This window comes from Lethenteron reissneri, chromosome 32, assembly GCF_015708825.2.
Source record: "Lethenteron reissneri isolate LAM-NWPU_2019-01 chromosome 32, ASM1570882v1, whole genome shotgun sequence".
In the NCBI taxonomy this organism is placed as follows: Eukaryota; Metazoa; Chordata; class Hyperoartia; order Petromyzontiformes; family Petromyzontidae; genus Lethenteron; species Lethenteron reissneri.
The window spans coordinates 13,554,943-13,572,599 of NC_083810.1; the positions used below are offsets into that span (position 1 = coordinate 13,554,943).

At 50.6% G+C, this 17,657-nt stretch overlaps 1 protein-coding gene across 1 annotated transcript in view; it reads left to right on the top strand.

Annotated features, from left to right (window-relative positions):
* Nucleotides 1-17,657, top strand: part of LOC133350073 (short transient receptor potential channel 7-like) — a 51,556-nt gene that overhangs the window by 17,885 nt on the left and 16,014 nt on the right. Inside the window, 2 exon segments of the mRNA XM_061564066.1 lie at nt 8,495-8,860; nt 13,660-14,092. Coding sequence (XP_061420050.1) covers nt 8,495-8,860; nt 13,660-14,092 — 799 coding nt within the window.

Below are 17,657 nucleotides of genomic sequence, written 5' to 3' on the forward strand. Positions count from 1 at the left end.
TTGTTGATTCTGCCGTCGTAAGCTGATGGGGCTTTGTTGGCTTGGGGATGAAAGCATTTCGATTAAAACCAGGTAGAAGATTGTATTATTCAGCGGCTAATCGAGCACACGGAGTCGTTCGGCTCGCGAAAATCACGCGGCATTCAGAGTGTTCGCTGTGACGACGCCTGCCTCGCACCTCCTCACATCCATCTCCAGCTTCGGGTGTTTCCAGAATCATAAATAATCACTCCTCCTTGCTCCCCCCATTGCAGTCCGCCTGCTGCGGACCGCAGCGCCACGCCAGCGCACGTTTCGCGTGTAGCGACTCGCGTCTCTTCTCGTTCAGCGTGGAGTCTCTGAGCTGTCACGTTTTGCAATCCTCTCGCTGATCTCCAATGCCGTGACCGGTTTCCAATTGATCCCTCAAGAATTGCCACTCCGTTTAGTTTGAGGTATTCCACTTCGACTCACGTTTCATCTCCCCCGTGCGTTTAATGCAATTCCTTTCGAAGATTTCAGAACAATTAACGTTATGTGCATTATCTATAATTGTGATTTTTTTTTATTACAGTGTGCATTCATTATGATTGTTCTCATGGAGAGTGACTGGGTGGGTGACTGCTCTGCTTAGTTTCGTTTTATTTTACATTACCAAGTGAGAACCCAAGAGGCCAGAGTGGGGTCGCTTCCGACAAGACGTCAGCAGTGTGAGGGCCGCCACACATCTCAAACTGTCGCTGGGTTTGGCAGCAGCACGATGATGATGCTGCTGCTGGGCGTTGTCACTCGCTGTGTACTCTCGGGGACCACGTGTCAGGGCCACACTGAAGGGCACCAGGGGCCGCATGTGGCCCACAGGCCTTGCAATGGAGAACACTGAGTTACATTATAACAATGGCCAATGGAGAACACTGAGTTACATTATAACAATGCCCAATGGAGAACGCTGGGTTACATTATAACAATGCCCAATGGAGAACGCTGGGTTACATTATAACAATGGCCAATGGAGAACACTGAGTTACATTATAACAATGCCCAATGGAGAACGCTGGGTTACATTATAACAATGGCCAATGGAGAACACTGAGTTACATTATAACAATGCCCAATGGAGAACGCTGGGTTACATTATAACAATGGCCAATGGAGAACACTGAGTTACATTATAACAATGCCCAATGGAGAACACTGAGTTACATTATAACAATGCCCAATGGAGAACACTGGGTTACATTATAACAATGCCCAATGGAGAACGCTGGGTTACATTATAACAATGGCCAATGGAGAACACTGAGTTACATTATAACAATGCCCAATGGAGAACACTGGGTTACATTATAACAATGGCCAATGTAGAACACTGAGTTACATTATAACAATGGCCAATGGAGAACACTGAGTTACATTATAACAATGGCCAATGGAGAACACTGAGTTACATTATAACAATGCCCAATGGAGAACGCTGGGTTACATTATAACAATGGCCAATGGAGAACACTGGGTTACATTATAACAATGCCCAATGGAGAACGCTGGGTTACATTATAACAATGGCCAATGGAGAACACTGAGTTACATTATAACAATGGCCAATGGAGAACACTGAGTTACATTATAACAATGGCCAATGGAGAACACTGAGTTACATTATAACAATGCCCAATGGAGAACGCTGGGTTACATTATAACAATGGCCAATGGAGAACACTGAGTTACATTATAACAATGGCCAATGGAGAACACTGAGTTACATTATAACAATGCCCAATGGAGAACGCTGGGTTACATTATAACAATGGCCAATGGAGAACACTGAGTTACATTATAACAATGCCCAATGGAGAACACTGGGTTACATTATAACAATGGCCAATAGAGAACACTGGGTTACATTATAACAATGGCCAATGGAGATCACTGGGTTACATTATAACAATGGCCAATGGAGAACACTGAGTTACATTATAACAATGCCCAATGGAGAACGCTGGGTTACATTATAACAATGGCCAATGGAGAACACTGAGTTACATTATAACAATGGCCAATGGAGATCACTGGGTTACATTATAACAATGGCCAATGGAGAACACTGAGTTACATTATAACAATGCCCAATGGAGAACACTGGGTTACATTATAACAATGGCCAATGGAGAACGCTGGGTTACATTATAACAATGGCCAATGGAGAACACTGAGTTACATTATAACAATGCCCAATGGAGAACACTGGGTTACATTATAACAATGGCCAATGGAGAACACTGGGTTACATTATAACAATGGCCAATGGAGATCACTGGGTTACATTATAACAATGGCCAATGGAGAACACTGGGTTACATTATAACAATGGCCAATGGAGATCACTGGGTTACATTATAACAATGGCCAATGGAGAACACTGAGTTACATTATAACAATGGCCAATGGAGAACACTGGGTTGCATTATAACAATGGCCAATGGAGAACGCTGAGTTACATTATAACAATGGCCAATGGAGAACACTGGGTTACATTATAACAATGGCCAATGGAGAACACTGGGTTACATTATAACAATGGCCAATGGAGATCACTGGGTTACATTATAACAATGGCCAATGGAGAACACTGAGTTACATTATAACAATGGCCAATGGAGAACACTGGGTTGCATTATAACAATGGCCAATGGAGAACGCTGAGTTACATTATAACAATGGCCAATGGAGAACACTGGGTTGCATTATAACAATGGCCAATGGAGAACACTGAGTTACATTATAACAATGGCCAATGGAGAACACTGGGTTACATTATAACAATGGCCAATGGAGAAGACTGGGTTACATTATAACAATGGCCAATGGAGAAGACTGGGTTACATTATAACAATGGCCAATGGAGAACACTGGGTTACATTATAACAATGGCCAATGGAGAACACTGGGTTACATTATAACAATGGCCAATGGAGAAGACTGGGTTACATTATAACAATGGCCAATGGAGAACACTGGGTTAGATTATAACAATGGGCAATGGAGAACAATGGGTTACATTATAACAATGGGCAATGGAGAACAATGGGTTACATTATAACAATGGCCAATGGAGAACGCTCTTTTAAATTATTACAATGACCATTTTATAACAATGACCAATGGAGAACACTGGTTTAACGTATAATAATGACCATTTCGCAAGAGTAACTACTGTGCGTAAAACCCGTGCTGTAGGCTGCTTCAGGCTGCTTCAGGGCTCCATTGTCAGCAGGTGGCAGTGACGCAAGTCCGCTGTTGTGCTGCAACTACGCTCCATTCTCTGTTCTCCTAACCAATCCGCACTGGCCAGCTACCCTCACGGCATGAAATGCCACGATCGAATAATTGATCGATACAAATGAAGGCATCGACGGAGGAGCCACGCGGTTTATTAATGAGAACAAGTGACAAGCGAGAGCTCCCGTCACGCCGCTTTGAGCGAGAATAGACTGGCGGCCTGTGAACCATTCAGGCTCTGCGCCTCGCCACAGCTGGGTTTGGTTGCACTCGGCATACGATGACGACGGGAGGTAAAGGGGCAGCCCTGAAATTGCTCGCTCACGCCCCTGCGGGCGTACGGTGCCTCCACGAGAGGGAGCTCTACAGATCGCCTGCATTCTCTCTCTCGGGCTTCTCTCTGTGTGCTGTCAGGAAGGGCCATTACCTGAAACGTCGGCCGTTATAAACAGTTTTTTTTACCTTCTAACGCCAAAGCGTTACGGACGAATATTTTGCGGGGTTTTTTGTAAATGTGCTGTGCTTGTGCACCACTGCTAATGCAGGAGCATCGCCAAATAATTAACTCGACTCTGTAGAATGGAGCGGTTTGGGCCTCCTTTTCCGTGCGGGCCAAATGTCTCGGAAGAGGTGGGGGTACCCACAATGCACCCCACCACGCGTGAAGTGCCGCTCAGCTGTGAAGTAGCCCATCCAAACCGTTGGGTGGACAGAGGCGTAGGGGAATTTAAAGAAACTTGCACCGATGTTGCCACCGCCATGCCAGGAGACCGAGCTGATGACCTCCAAACCGCCGGTGTGCTCACCATGACGCCGCAGCAGCAGCAGCGTACCGTGATAGTGACAATAATAAACATAGGCAGGCTTTTCTCAATCCATTGCTGAGTGAAGTTCTTCCTTCCCCCCGACATGTCGCTCATGGGGCACGACTGACCATATGTCACCGTGCTGATCAGTGCGGGTTGCTAAATGTCGAGAGGACCCAGGACTGGTTCAGCTGCCACTCTCCGCTCTCAAGTTAACCATGGCAGGTACGGCAGGTGCAGGCGAATGATTCAGCACAGCGCAGTTGGTGCATCGCTTTGAGGTCATGGTGCATGGGAGGCACCGACCGACAAGGTTTTCAGAGGTCAGAGTGCAGTGCGCTAACCACTGTGCCACCACTCCGCCCACACAGTGCGGCATATCGCTGTTTAGAAACACACCGGCGTGAACAGCCCACAACCTCCGCACTCAGAAGCAATACATCTTCCCTCGGCTCCCAATCATCAGATCCATTTAACGTGCAGTGCATCATTTATACGTGCTCTCGATGTGCCAACTGCAATAAATGATTCAGCACTGGTTCTTGTGATTTGAATGGGTGCTCAGTTTCACCTCTACGGCGATAGTTGCCATGATGGAATATAGAATGTTGTGTGTGTGTAGAGCGGTAGTGTAGCTGTTAGTGTGCTGCGCTACGAACCTGGTGACCCGAGTTCGATTCCCGCTCACGGCCAACACCCAGTGACGATTATCTAGACCGGTCCTGGGCCTCCCCTAGATCGAATCAGCCTCAAATGAGTACCTGGTGCAGTGTGTAAACATCGCCACTGGGGAGACAAAGGCGGCCGGGCATAGTGATGGCCACCCACTCCCTCGTGTGCCGTGCCGGCTTTCATAGGTGCTCGCTAACAGTACTTGCCCCAACAGTCTGTTAAGGCTATACGGGGGATCTTTGTATTTTTTAGTATATATAATGTGGGGAGCGGTAGCGCAGTGGTTAACGCGCTGCGCTACGAACCAGGTGACCCGAGTTTCCTGCTCACAGCCACCACCAACACCAGTGACGATTATCTGAACAGGTTCTGGGCCTCTCCTAGGTCGACTCAGCCTTAAACGAGTACCTGGTGCGGTGTGTAGTAAACATCGCCACTGGGGAGGCAAAGGCGGCCGGGCGTGGTGCTGGCCACCCACCCCCTCGTGCGCCGTGGCAGCCTTCATAGTTGCTCCTCGCTAACAGCACTTGCCCCAGCAGCCTGTTGTAGCTATACGAGGGGGGGGGGGGGGGCGAGATATATGCCATGAAAATGTTACGCTGCAGTTACAAGTTGTACTCCTACAGCGCATCAGTCATCTCAATTGAAAACTGCACACACATTACCTATTACCCGCCCATAAAACATTTTTCCCAAAGTAATGGAACGGGTCCAATTCCCCTTTCTGTATAGAGCAGCACGCTGGGTAACCACAGCTTCTTAAGGGGCTCGTTAATACCTGTCGGGCTATTGCTAAACAAGAAAACACTCACTGAATGTATACATGGCTGTGTACACACACGCGCATTAGGGTTGTTAAAGCAAGTGCATTACAATCACAAGAAATAAAAGGGCCGATTACCGGTTAGCCGTACGTCTAAAAATGTCTCGAGCAATAAACGAAACATCGCTGCCCTTTTGTTTAGCTGGGAAACACAAGAAGCTGCCCTGGTGTAATAGTGTGCAGCACACCGGACTTCCAATCCAGAGGTCGCCGGTTCCGATCTTATCGTTCGATCTCCGGGCGCGGCAGTTGAAATAAAGGCAGCAAGTTCGTTCAATCTGCCCACCTCTGTCCACCCACCCACGGGAACAAATGTGTGCACGAGTTCAGCCGCTCGGTAGGTCACGTGTGCTGGGGTAGAGCGTGGCGGCACGACCCAGAGACCCATCCTGGCTGTTGAGGCTCGTCCACAGCGAAGTGTGCTGCCTGCCGCACGGTGGTGCTTCAGGCCTCCCACTGGCGCCCCAAGATGACGGCCGCTGGCAGACAAAGTCGCAAGCGCCGCGCTGTGTGTACGACGGCGGCGTGTATGATCACACGTGTCAACAAAACCGCTCATTTGTTGACGAAATTCCACTGGGAGCAATTTACGGATTATTGAGTTCCTAATCGATCATCGATTCTGAAAATGACTTGGTTTACGGATCATCGTTTAACAACCCTGACATGTTTCTACATGTAAGCAACCCGGGGGACTTGAGTTTGCTCCTGGCCACGGCTAACATGAGTGACGAGCGATATCTGAACTGGTCCTGGGGCCCTCCCCTTCGCCACCTGCACTGACCAGCGTGGTGAAGTATGGTGGGGAAAAAAGACACACACCCATGACTGACACGGGTGTGGCGAGGCATTCATCACGGCAGTGGATTGACACAGGGCTGCGAGTTAATTGGAAATATGTGTTAATGTAAGGAGTACGTTGACAATATTTCGACCGTTAAGTTCAAGGTGCCGTCACATGATACATCTTCAACCAATGATGATACCTTCATGGGCGGCGTGTAGAACAAGACACGGTCGCTTTATATCGCTCAGACCACCTGCTCGAACACTCCCCTATCTCCGGTATTAATTAGATATTCATTCACGGTGCCGAATTTTAAGCCTCACGCAGTGATTCTCAAATAATTTAGGCCGTTACGCCTCCCCAGAGCCCATCTTCCCATTCCGTTATTCCCCATTCATGTGTAAATCGGACACAGCCGTCGTACACTGCCCACATCTGGTGATTGCTAAGCGTGGGAGAAACGACCCTGGGGAGGCACATTGAGCGGAGTTAAATTACTCCTCTTTTGCCATCCATGTAAGTACCGTGGACGTATCCTCATTTCTATGTTTTGGCAAGAGAGCTTCTTGGTGGGTAGATCGATGGGTACAACAGTAGCGCTTGCCATCGAGATCGTCACCGCAATTCAATGGAATCGTGGTTGCGTGGTGTCATCTTCCTCGCCCGGTGTGCAAGGAGGGCGTGGATCCGATCCTGACCCCTGACGCCCGCTGTTTGGAGCGAGCGTGTACTCCACGTGGTTGCATGGATGTTTTTTTTCTCCGGGGGATATACATTTACACACGATGATAAGCCACTTCGTTGAGCTATCATTTGTGGGCAGGTAGCTTCTGGAAAAGAGCTACATAGCTCAGTGGGCTTTACCTGTAAAAATAAAACATAGCTTCGTTTTAGTATATTGATCTACTTTTAGTGATTTGCTTACATTCCCTATACTTTGCACTCCTATCGTTGTTTTGTTTAGTAACTTTCTAACCCCCCCCCCCCTCTTCTGGACATCTGTGGAAAAAAGCTTCATAGCTTATCGGATTTCTTCAGCATAAATACATCTTCTTATTTAGATTATGTCGACGATAAAACTCATCCACGGAATTCTAACTGCATACACCCTGTGCAAGAAACTGGAGTCTCAATAGTTTCCCACCTGCTTAGATACATTGAGTGAAGAACTTGACAAAGTTGAAAGCACAAACACCGTCTTGTTTGTGAGTAGGATGCGTGCTCTGGTACATATCGTTACATTTTACTTTTTAACCCCTTCTCTCAATTATCCAAAGAACTTCATTTTAAATCAACGGCGCTCATTTAAAAACACGCACACACACACACCCATGTATAACTGAAGACGCATTGAGTGTTCACAACGGGAGACATTCCCCGACGTGCCGTTACGTACCCCCTCTCTCGCACGCCGCACGGAGCCCGCCGCGCTCATCGGAGGTCGCGGGGGAAGGACGACGCTGGGCACGAGGTCCGACCAGAGAGCCGCACCACGCCGGCCAAACAATCCCCACACAGTCGTCAACAAAAACAAAAACCTTCGCGAACACAAACAAACATTGTTGGCCCGCATCGCACGGCGCAATTCCCCGTGCGCCGTCATTCGTCCGCCCCTCCTCGTTCAACGCACGTGGGGTCACGCGCGGATTCTAGGACCAGGGACAGATTTCCTTTAGGGGGGAAGCTTATAGGGCCGCGCAGCTTGACAATTTGCATATCCCCATTTAGAAGGGAAAACAACTGCAATAACCAAGCAGAATGACAGTGTACCGTTTGGCATCAGGCATGAGTCGCAGTAGCGGTGGTGGTAGTGAAACAGTATGGGGGAGGAATTGGATGGATAAAGGGGGGGCCTTCAAAAATCTACCACAGCCCCAGGCTCCCATCGAACTTAATCCAGCGCTGGGTGGCGGAGGAGTGAGCGAGGTGCTCCAAGGACGCGAGATTTGGTAAACGGGTGACGGGGCGAATGGAAGGGTGGTGAGGTGTGGGTGCAGAGCAACGAGCGAGCGAACGGGTGAGAAATTGAGCGATTTCGTTGAGAATGACAACGACGACGACAGGAGCAGCTGAGCAAGCCGCTCTCTCGCACCCTCGCCTCCTCACCATAACCCCCACTCCGCACCCCGCACCCTTCCCACCCCGCAGACGCGCGCCTCCGCTGCGCGCTCAGCCCTCGTGCATGCTGCGTCGGCCCACGGGGCCGCGCGACAAGGCCGGCCGCCGGCAGGCGGGCCGCAGCCCCGCGTACATGTTCGGGGCTCGCGCCGCCAGCCTCACGGCCGACGAGGAGCGCTTCCTGGACGCGGCCGAGTACGGCAACATCCCCGTGGTGCGGCGCATGCTGGAGGGGCTCGGCGAGCGGCCCATCAACGTGAACTGCGTCGACTACATGGGCCAGAACGCGCTGCAGCTCGCCGTTGGCAACGAGCACCTGGAGGTGACCGAGCTGCTGCTCAAGCAGGAGGGGCTGGCGCGCGTCGGCGACGCGCTGCTGCTCGCCATCAGCAAGGGGTGAGGTGCGGGGGAGGAGTGTGCGTGTGTTGAACTTCTTTCGCACCGTACGTAGCCAACCGTGCTAATCGGAGGTGCGGGAGATGGACAACAAACAAAACACATCAAATCAGTTGTAAACAAATCAGTTTGTCAATCTAGATGATGATGATGATTTAAAAGTGGATAGCTCCGGTGGCTTCCTAATATCGGAAGGAAGAGCGTTCCAGACGGCCGCAGAAGCGCGTCTGAAAGTGCATCGCGATGCGGTGGTCACCGTCTTTGTTTGATGGCGAGCCGAAAGCCGCTGCTGCTGCTGCAGCGAGGACGACCACCGGAGTTCGCGTGATGGTGGTTTTTGCTCCTTGACGAGATCAGCGAGGTGTTGTGGTTAATTTGTGGCAAGCGACTTTGTGTGTAAGGAGTGCGACCTTAGAACGTATTCGTTCGGCAATTGGTGTGCGTGGTGTGGTGAGCGAGCGAGCGAGCGGAGGAGGACGGGAAGATGAGCGAGCAGTGGAGTGGGTGACTACTAAGTGCGATGCGAGTGGATGAGTTGGTGCTTGAGAGGATGGGATACGTCATTAAAAAAAGTATCAAATAAATATCAAGCAGCGAAGACTATGGGGAAATATTACATTTCTTTAATTCAGCGGAAGACGCTTTACACACCGTGTCCTTTATAACAATTTTTCTTTTACAAAAACCTTTTGCGAAGATGGAACGGCTAAGCTGAGACGACATATACGTTGCGTAACAAGGCACAAATCGAGAAGAGCACTCATGCGGGGAAAGGGATTCTCATCAAGGATATTCACAGCGGCGCTACAGAAGCACTTTTTTTTTTCTGGGAGAGGGAAACATTGTACGAGAGAAATAATGGCACGTATATAAATGGAAAAATTGTATTAGCCGTCTCGGATTTGCCGATGACACAATCATTACAACAACCGATGGAAATGAAGCACGGGAAATGATCGAGGAACCCAATAGCGAAGAGTGCAGAGCAGGGCTCAACATAAATGTGATAAATATAACCCACGCAAGACTCGTGTACAACAATGGGAAATACACCGATAATGATTGTCAACAATAGAAATTATATAAATAATAATATAAATAATCTACCATTGAGCAGCAGGGCACCAATGTAGCTACAAAGGGAAGTTGTCAGCACACGTGCAGTTGTCGGCGTAGTGTCTGGCTTACAAATGGGGAGCGCTTGTGTCGCGGTTAGCGTGCCGCGCTACGAACCTGGCGACCCGGCCAATACCGGTGACGATTATCTTAACTGGTCCTGGGCCTCCCCTAGGACGACTCAGCCTCAAATGAGTACCTGGTGCGGTGTGTAAACATTGCCACTAGGGAGACAAAGGCGGTCGGGCGTGGTGCTGGCCACCCACCCCATCGTGTGCCGTGTCGGCCTTCATAGGTGCTCGCTAACATCACTTGCCCCAACAGTCTGTTAAGGCTATACGGGGGTCCTTCTCTAACAAAGACGACACGTGCGTATCGTTCGCTTAAAACCATACAGATCATAAACATGGCCAACGCAACAAGAACTTAGCGTGACACAAACAAGGGTGGAGAGATGCATACTCGAGATAATCACACTCAGAGGAAGGCAATGTGAGTCATCACATTGACTGCTGAAACATGTGAGAGGGCGAGCACACGACTCACGATGGCTGATGGGACAAGATTGGTGATGGAGAGACGTCAAAGAGAAAAATTTAGCGCCATGGAGATGGAGCGATTTAGATGAGCTAAAACTAAACCATTTTATTCAACCAGGTTAAGGCTCACTGAGCTATGTTGCTGTTTTTCAGAAGCGACTTGGCTGACCACAAATGATATGTCAATGAAGTGGCTTGTCATGTGGATATTTACAGCATCTAAATAATCTAAATATGGAGGGAAAAACTGGAGGACCCAGAGAAAAATCCACGCAACCACGGGGAGAACATGCAAACTCCAGATATACAGCAGGTGTCAGGGTCAGGATCGAACCCACGAGCTCCTGCATACCAGGTGAGGGCGATAACATCTCGCCACTGCAGAGTCCTGCGGCAGAGATGGCAATGAACCTGAAGAAGCCTTCGTCCCGCAGTGGACTGGTCGCAGGTGTTGCCGACAATGATGCTACTTTGCGGGGAGCGACAACGGAGCGGTTACTGCACCGCGCTACCAACCCAGCGACGCGAGTTCGATTCCCGGCCACGGCCAACATCAGAGGCGAGCGATATTAGAACCGGTCCTGGGTCTCCTCTCTGTGGTCTGAGCGTTGTTGAAGAAGTAACCGACGTAACGTGTGAAACGTGAGCACTCGAGAGAGAGACAAAGGCGGCTGGGGGTTGGGTTTGCCACACCGCCGCACTCTCCCTGCCTTAGCAGGTGCTCGGTAACGGCACTTTCCCCAACAGGCTGTCTGCCTAAGCGAGACATCTTTATCTTTGTGTGTTTATACCAATGGCAGGCACGGGACTGTAGTCCCTGTGCCCTACCCTCTCTCCCCTGTTGGTTAATGAGGCGAGAGGCTTAGACCGACGCCTCGCTGAACTCACTGCTTATGAATCTAACCCCGAGTGCCTTCGCACACGCAGTCGTAGACTTCGTTGGGAGCTCTAGCAGGAGTCGACCACAGAGGATGGATTTGTGTTCTTCGATTCTCGCGGCTCTTTGTCATCCACTGATGGATAAAAACCGCCAAACTCCTCTCGGTCCTTGGGGGGGGGAGGGGGTTGGTTGGCCATACTTCACCACGCTGGCGATTGTGGTGTGGGTTAGTGAAAGGGTGTTTCCCACCAGCAGCTCAGATATATCGCCCACCACTGACGTTCGCCGTGGCCGGGAATTTGGAACTCAAGTGGGTCACTGGGCCAGGTCCACAACAGCTCAGTGCGCCGACACCGCTGCACCACCGCTCCTCCCAGGGCACCTCGCGCGGTGCACGGGGCACTGGCGGGGGGCCGTCCAGTCCGCGGGCATCGCGTTGCGGGTCAGGCGGTGCAAGTCGAGTGGTGGGGCCGGGGAACTACCTCTCGACACACGCACAGCTCCAGCGGGCAGCTTGATTTACTTTTTTAATTTCCAATCAATGCTTGCGAGGCGTTAGGGTGAAGATCAGTTCACCCATTGGCAGGGGAACTAGTACAGAAAACAAAACAAAATGAAAACGGTTTGCATGTTAAGAAAGAAAAAAATATTTGGCAGGCCCCTCTTTAATCCACTGCTGGATGAAGGCCCTCCCCAAGCCACGGCGCTCTCCACCACGCCGGACGGTGCGGACCGCTGAGGAGGAGGGGACCCCTGGGAAGTTCTCGATATGGTTCGCCACGAGTTGGTAGCCATGGCGTGGAGTCTCCACCTGCACAACGCAGTGCATTCAACCACGACGCCAGTAAATCGGTAAAACGTTTGCGCAATAACGACGTGTAGATATTTCAATTACACAACAAAACCGCTCGCAGGTAGCGGCGCAGGTCCTCTGACTTAGCGAGACGGTCAGCCCGTGAAGGAAATCAATGCCGGTGAGAGACACAGCACAGCAAGTAGGCGGCCAGCAACATCAATGTCCGTGTCCGTTGTCACGTGAACGCACTTGTCTCCAAGCGCTCCATTTTCATTCCAAGTGCAAAAAGAAAGTTAACAGTTTACAACAACAGACTTGACACATTTTCCAAAGCACGGGGACACCCTGGCATGGACTCTTGAGGGCTCTGCGAGACTCAGCGAAGGGCTGTCAGTGTCCACATCGCTCCTGCAGGCAGCCGCCAAGAACGAGGGGTGGGGGGGGTATTGAAATCGGCAGAAGGCAGGGAGATAGATGGTGGAGTGGTATCGGTCTGCAGACCTCGCAGCCCCTGAGGCTATGGGCTGGCTCATGATTGATAAATAGGGGGTGAATTATAAAGCCATACGAATATTATAATAGCTTCAGGCCGTTGCAGTACAGGGTGCTTCAAAACGAACAATACCTACGAGAAATGTGGGAGGGGTAGGGCTGGGTGGGGAGGGGCTTGTCACCCCGTGGTGCCCTTATAAAACTCAACGTTTCACCTACTCACGCCGGCTTGTGCCCTCCCTCACAGACGGGCATATTTGCGGAATACACCACGCCGCCGTTGACCCTGGCCATTGACCGAGCAACCCAACGTTCCTACCAGCTCCCTCCGCAGGAATGTGTAAGGGTGAAGGTTAGGGTTTTCGAGTTGGGTTTAGGTTATAGAATACAGTGAAAGTTTAGGGTGTGTGACTGTGGGTTAGTATTTACGGCTCGGGTTTAGGGTGAACAGTTAGAGTTGGGGGTAGTTTTCATTGTTGGGGTTGGGGGGTTAGGATTTAGGGTTAGGGGGTAGGGATGATGGGTAGGGATGGTGGTTGATGGTTGGGGTTATTATTTATATTTAAGGTTAGTATTTAAGCTGAGGGTTTAAGTTAAGGGATCAGGCATTATGGGTGAGGGCTTCGCGTTGGGGTTTAGGGTCGGGGAGATTAGAGTAGCTGTAGGGTGGGGCCGTCCATAGGGGGGTGCGGTGCCCAGGGCAAATCACGCCGACGCCTTCAAACTAAACCGGAGAACACGTGACACCGTGACGTCACAAGCGCGTCCCCCGCCGTCACCCCCCCAAAGCGCGGGACCCAGGGCGGTCGCACAGATTCGCCGTGCACCCAAGTGATGGCGATGCCTTGTAGTAGGACCGCTTTCCTTGCTCTCGATCTGCGGGGGAGGTTGCCGCGGGGATGACCGTGACCCGGGCTCGCGGGTGGCGGTCGGCGCCGATTTTAACCGAAACGACGGCCGCCACGCCCGCCGGCAGGTACGTGCGCATCGTGGAGGCCATCCTGAGCAACCCGGCGTTCGCGGGCGGCCGCCGTCTGGCGCCGCGGCCCCGTGGGCAGCTGGACCCGAGCGACGACTTCTACGCGTACGACGAGGACGGCACGCGCTTCTCGCACGACGTGACGCCGCTCGTGCTGGCCGCGCACCGCCAGGAGTTCGAGGTGGTGCACATCCTGCTGCGCAAGGGCGCGCGCATCGAGCGGCCCCACGACTACTTCTGCGCGTGCGGCGAGTGCGCCGAGCGGCACCGCGCCGGCGACTCGTTCAGCCACTCGCGCTCGCGCATCAACGCGTACCGGGGGCTGGCGAGCGCCGCGTACCTGTCGCTGTCCAGCGAGGACCCCGTGCTCGCCGCGCTCGAGCTCAGCGACGAGCTGGCCACGCTCGCCAACATCGAGAAGGAGTTCAAGGTGCGTGCGTGTGTGTGCGTGCCCGTGCCTGTGTGTGTGCGTGCCCGTGTGTGCGTGCGTGCGGTGGACAGGCGGTCGTTGCACGATGGACAGAATCTGTGGGTAAAGTTTGTTGCTGTTGTTGGTGATTGTTATTTTGCTTTTTTTACCCAGGAAAGCCTCACTTAGTCTCATTGGTTTTTTTTTATATATTAAGGAGGGTCCTGCTGAGTTTTCACAGCAGCGGGTGATAATTGTTACGTGGTGTCTACCAATTAATTAATTGATCTTAAGTTGTTGTTGGTGGTGGTGGTGTTCTGGTTTCGAGTGGTTCAATGTGTTGGGTTGCCGTGGGTAGCTTTATTATCAGTGGCATCTACAGGATAATCATCATGCACATTGTCATTCATAGTAGAGGTTTTTTTGGGTTAGATCGCGTAAATATATAAATGTGTCGTTAAAACCCGCCACCACCCGACACAGCCAACTAGTAAGTGTTGTCACGTAAACAGAACGTGCCAATTCGTCACTGGTACAGCATAGTCATTGTTAAAATCATCAGAATCGTCATGATAATTGCAGGATCATGATCCTCGTGATCTACATCAAAAAAATCACGTGCAGAATCATCATAATCCTTTTGCAGGCGCCATGATGGTGAGCTGTTGACTGCCTCGCCTGGTATACAGGAGGCCATGGATTCGATCCCGACCCTGACGCCTGTATATTTAGAGTATGCATGTCTCTTTCTCCACGATCGTGTGGATGTTTCTCCAGTGCCTCCGGTTTTTCCCTCCATATTTAGAATCAACATCATGCGTTGAAAGTATTTGGCTGCTATAGATTTCCACGTGATAAGCCACTTCATTGAGCTATCATTTGTGGCCAGGTCGCTTCTGAAAAAGAGCTACATAGCTCAGTGGGCTTTACCTGGTAAAATAAAAATAGTATTATTATAGTTTTACAAAGTGAAAACAGTCGTCACCATTTATATAGGCTCTGTGACAATTTTATTGTAAAGGGTGCTCTATTAAATGAAGTTGGATCATCATCATGTAGATTTGAAGCTTTTGTGACTGCAGGAATCCATACTCTTTGGTTCTTTCGGTAAAGTTACGTAGGTATAAACTAAAATAAATCACGACGTTTCGATTGCAACACAAGCAATCATCGAAACGTCCTGATTTGTTTAATTCGATGATTGCTTGTGTTGCAATCAAAACGTCGTGATTTATTTTATTTTATACCTACGTGACTTTACCGAAAGAACCAAAGAGCATCATCATATATATTATCATCTTACAGGATCATCATCAAGGCCATCCATCACGAGTGACAGGCGTGTGTGTAGGTGCTCGCTCTGGTAAACTCTCCTCGCAACTCCCATTTCTCATCATCTTCCATTGCTCATCATCTCCCATTGCTCAGCATCTCGCAAGGTCTATCAGCCACGGGAGGGTATCTTGGGCTAACCGGGCAAAAACCCCCTCGAGACCTGCCCTGGTAGCGTCTACGGTGCTGCCCCAGAGGTCCCAGTGGCCATTCCCAAGCCCTCATAAATAATACCGTCACGGTAACCGATTAAATGGCCCATATCGCCAGCCGGGCGTGTGGCCTTTGGTTCGAACTTGAATCGACAAAATCCCTGCTCTTGGAAGCAGAGGAGCAGATGCTGCAGAGACTGGAAGCAGCTTTTATCATCGGTGATCAACTGCAGCTGGGTCTGTCCGGTTCGGCGGCGTGGGAAATATTTCCCGGCACACCACACCCAGTACGCCCCTTGCTTACGCCTGGTGTGCAAGGGGGTCGTGGGTTCGATCCCGACCCTGACGCCTGCTGCTGTATATTTGGAGTTTGCGGTGTCTCTCTCTCTCTCTCCCCAGTGGTCGCTGTGGATTTTTCTCCGGGTCCTCCGGCTTTGCCCTCCACATTTATAAACGTGCGTTTAGAGTATGCGGCTGCTATAAATCTCCACGTGATAATAAGCCACTTCGCCTTCGCTGAGCTATCATTTGTGGCCAGGTCGCTTCTGAAAAAGAGCTACATAACTCAGTGGGCCTTAACCTGGTAAAATAAATAAAAAATAGTTTCGTTTTTGTTTTGGCTGTGGGTACTGACCACTTGCCATGTCCCCTGTGGACCGGCGACCCGTAAAATTTTCCTTGAGAAATGATCCCCGGTGATGACGACACGTCCGATGGTGGCCTCATGAAGACAAAGAGTCACGCCATTAGGTGGACTACCGAGTCGAGCACCACCACCATCAACCATCAATCACCCCTCGTCGCAGCACATAAGGAAATACACAGCGGTGGACACGGCAGTTTTTAAATATTATCGTCCTTTACCGAAACGGACGCGCTTTGATAAAGTTTGTACACGTGTAATGACGATTTGACACACTTCTCTGGAGATGGCACTTCATTGAAGACGCGTTCACTTGACATCAGGCAGAGATTCCACTGCAACAGCCCCGAGTCTCCCGCGCATCTCCCCCTTATATACCAACACGATGCCACGCCCCCCTTCTCCATCATTCTCGCTGACTCTGGACGCTCCCTCTGCTGGCAGACTCCACTGTCCTCTTCTGTCACCTGACCACGCTCCCTTCTCGATCTTTCCCGTAGCCACCAGTCCCGTCGCGCTCACAACTGACTCCCCTGTCATTACTTCCCGTAGACACTGGTCCCTTCGCACTCACAACTGACTCCCCTGTCATTACTTCCCGTGGCCACCAGTCCCTTCACACTCACAACTGACTCCCCTGTCATTACCTCCCATGGCCACTAGTCCACTCGTACTGCAGGTCGACTCACCTATCATTACTTCCCGTGGCCACCAGTCCCTTCACACTCACAACTGACTCCCCTGTCATTACCTCCCGTGGCCACCAGTCCCTTCGCACTCACAACTGACTCCCCTGTCATTACCTCCAATAGCCACTAGTCCACTCGTACTGCAGGTCGACTCCCCTGTCATTACCTCCCGTGGCCACTAGTCCCGTCACACCGCGTGCAGGCTCTATTGTCATTGCACACGTATTGTAGTGATTGCAGAGGAACCCCGGTATCCGTAGGTACCGTACCAGTGCCCGTGTGCTGTCGCGCCGTGCGAGTATCGCTGAACACCCCAATTCACAACGCCGCGGTTTTACCCGGCGCGGCGAGAACACCGATAATCGTCTCCGGCCGAGTGCCATCGAGGACGTGAATCGCGCTTGAACCGGTTCTTACGCGCCGCGTAGAAGACGCACGCGCGTTGTTAGCACGGGTTCACAAAGCAGTTCACTCGTACACGATATAAACAAATGACGACATCGCCAACGCGTTAACACGCGCGCGCACACTCTGCGGGCAGTGTACAAGTACAGAATACACAACAATCAAACGTCAGAGAGGAAAACAACGCATGTAAATATACAACTTAACGTTTCATCTTCTTGGTTCTTTCGGTAAAGTCACGTAGAATGGAAGTAATAAAATAATAAAAATAAAACATAATAAAATAATAATATAATATTTTATTATGTTTTTATTTTATTATTTCCCTTCTACGTGACTTTACCGAAAGAACAAATAAGATGAAT